Source organism: Physella acuta, unplaced genomic scaffold, assembly GCF_028476545.2.
Source record: "Physella acuta isolate Inbredline_101_S28 unplaced genomic scaffold, ASM2847654v3 ptg000608l, whole genome shotgun sequence".
NCBI lineage: Eukaryota > Metazoa > Mollusca > Gastropoda > Physidae > Physella > Physella acuta.
Window position 1 is genome coordinate 165,001 of NW_026732127.1, and position 2,798 is coordinate 167,798.

General features: G+C 35.5%; 1 protein-coding gene across 1 annotated transcript in view; it reads left to right on the plus strand.

The window, feature by feature from the left end:
* The window catches only part of LOC131947815 (uncharacterized), a 31,730-nt gene extending 29,372 nt beyond the window's left edge, over nucleotides 1-2,358 (plus strand). Inside the window, exons 4-5 of the mRNA XM_059309152.1 lie at nucleotides 1,895-1,960; nucleotides 2,243-2,358. Of these exons, the coding sequence (XP_059165135.1) occupies nucleotides 1,895-1,960; nucleotides 2,243-2,358 (182 nt within the window). The remainder of the gene's footprint in view (nucleotides 1-1,894; nucleotides 1,961-2,242) is intronic.
* Nucleotides 2,359-2,798: the final 440 nt, after the last annotated feature.

Consider the following 2,798-nt stretch of genomic DNA (forward strand, 5'->3'; position numbering starts at 1 on the left):
CGTTGGGACAGGAAGGTCTAAAAGACCTGAGCAAACTAATTACTTCACATAACACAACATTAATTTTACACTAAAAATAAAACTTAGTAAACACACAGTTAATGCATTTATTTATCTTCATTTTGACGTAACAAATATATATGTAAAAGCAAAAGCTAAAGACCCCACACTAATAAGACCTGGCCAGTCTTTCATATTCAAGAACATCACTAGAATTCTTAATACAAATAAAAAACGACAAGCAAATCCTTAAACTTCATCTCCATACAGAATTATTCACCTTGCTTACATTAACTCATAATAAAACATACAAATCAGAATACACACAGATAAATGTCATTTCCTCAAGTCGTACACTACTACTCTGCTTAGGTAATCTCAGAATTACGCTAGTAAATGTTACTTCTAATCTTAATTTCATTTCTCGCACTGTTACATAATCTCAGAATCACACTTGTCAAAGTTATTATTACTAGTCCTAATTTTATTTCTTGCATTGCTACGTAATCCCAGAATCACATTTGAAAATGCTAATATCCCTGCTTCTGATTCCACTAATTCTTGGTTTAAATCCTTCTAAAAGTGAGTACACAGTGGTACTCAAAACAATCTAGTTCGACACTAGAACAGCAGGAATATTTCCTACCCAGGCAACCAGACATCGGACATCTAGTACAAACATCGTACTCAAGTAGCAGGAGGGTTTCCAACCACTGGAGAAAAAGACATCGGCCTCTGGTACAATATCTGGCCACACGTACCACATCCATCTATGCCACAGCAAATAACAGGAACGTAGCACATAATATTTACAAGAACAAGACGTTCGGCCGCTGGTGTAAACACCAGGCCATATCATCCATACATTGCTGGGCCACTGCAGCCAGCCCTAAGGCTGCTACAAATAGGCCTCGACTAACCTCTAGCCACAGCTATGTGTGTGTAATAGAGAGAGAGCTTTACGCAGTCCTCTTAAATAGCCTACATCCAACCAAACCTTTTTCCCACCCAGCCCAGCCTAATTTGGATGGCGCCAAAGTTCTGTCGTACTTAATTAAAAGGTCATACCCTACTGATAACTTCCTAGGTGTTACGCCCAGTCTATCCGCCATACTGTCTCCCCAACGGTCACAGGTCAATATGGCTGTCATCCGTAATTGCAATCTAACACGTACGTCGTCCCCTATACCTGCAACCTACGTCCCCACATTCGTGGACCAGAACTTGAGTCTGGGGACTAGGTTAATCACGTGACCTAAAGCCCATAATTTACCTCTGACACCCTAGCAGATCAGCGTGCATTGAGACTCGAACGCCATCTCGTGAGAAGGGGTGGGGAACGTTAACAAAAACATAACTTTAAAAATAAGTAAAATCAGGACAACAAACAAGCTCATCCACATAGGATGACCTAATATTCAATACCTAAAAATAGCCTGCACTAATCGACTATTCGAGTTTGCCCTAACCTGAGTGATGAGCAAACGTGTAACCATTTTACTTAAATACAAAAAATAAAATAACCAGCCAACAACAGAGTACCAGCCAACACACACATATATATATATATATATACATATATATATATATATATATATATATATATATATATATATATATATATATATATATATATATATATATATATATATATATATATATATATATATATATATATATATATATATTCTAGTTGCATACCCGTGCTCCGTCAAGGGGAATGTTTTAAAATGTATCAACTATGGAACAGAACAAAAATAAACACAAACACACAAAAAACCACGCTTTCTTGTCTAGTATAATACTATAACATAGCCTTATATTGCAAATTCTATAATGTTTCCCTCTCTATTAATCTCACGATCAATGAGAACGAGATTATTTATTTCTATAGATTGCAGAGAGCACTGCCAAAACCCACCGAGATGTTTTTATTCTAACGGAACATGCACGCACGGCAGTAAGGTCACATTTTACGGATATATCTGCACTCAAGGTCAATCTAGTCTATCTGTAACGTCTTCTCGGGTATCTATGTTGTTATTGCATTTGTTCCATACTACGCCTCAATAGTTACCAAAACATGCATGGCTTCAACACAGCTACATCTATTGCATTCTACCCTACCCTAGCCATTGTACTAGTTATAATCTATAGACTTTTATCTTGTTATCTTCAACACATAACCATGTACTCCATTTAACCCCGCCCTAGTTATAATCAATAGACTTTTATCTTGCAGAGTGTAGCCATAACTGCCAGTCGCCGGGCCAGTGCCATCAACATAACGGCTCATGTCTGTATGGTTGTCAACTTGGTTTTTATGGACAGAATTGCACTCAAGGTGTGTCCATATGATTGTAGGAAAAAAAGTCAGGAAAAAAACATAGAAAAAAAAGTCAAAGGAAAAAAAATCACAGGAAAAAAAGTCACAGGAAAAAGAGTCACAAGAGTGCATGATATTTGTTAATACTTTTATGTATTAAATATTTAGAGAGTGCAAATTAACTTAGGATTAATTAAATGTAATTTAATGTCTGTAGGCTGTATACGCATAGGCATTTTTATAATTCATCTAAAATATTTATTATGAAGTATGTAGATTGTAATTATTTTAAACTTAAGAATTTTAGCATTTAATAGAATGCTCCAAAGTCCACGTTTTTCATCCTGCTCGAAGTATACAAACAATGTTTGTGTACAATAAGTATACAATTTTCGTTACAATAAGTATACAAACACTTTTTGTTACCATAAGTATACAAACAATTTTTGCTACAATAAGTATACAAACAATT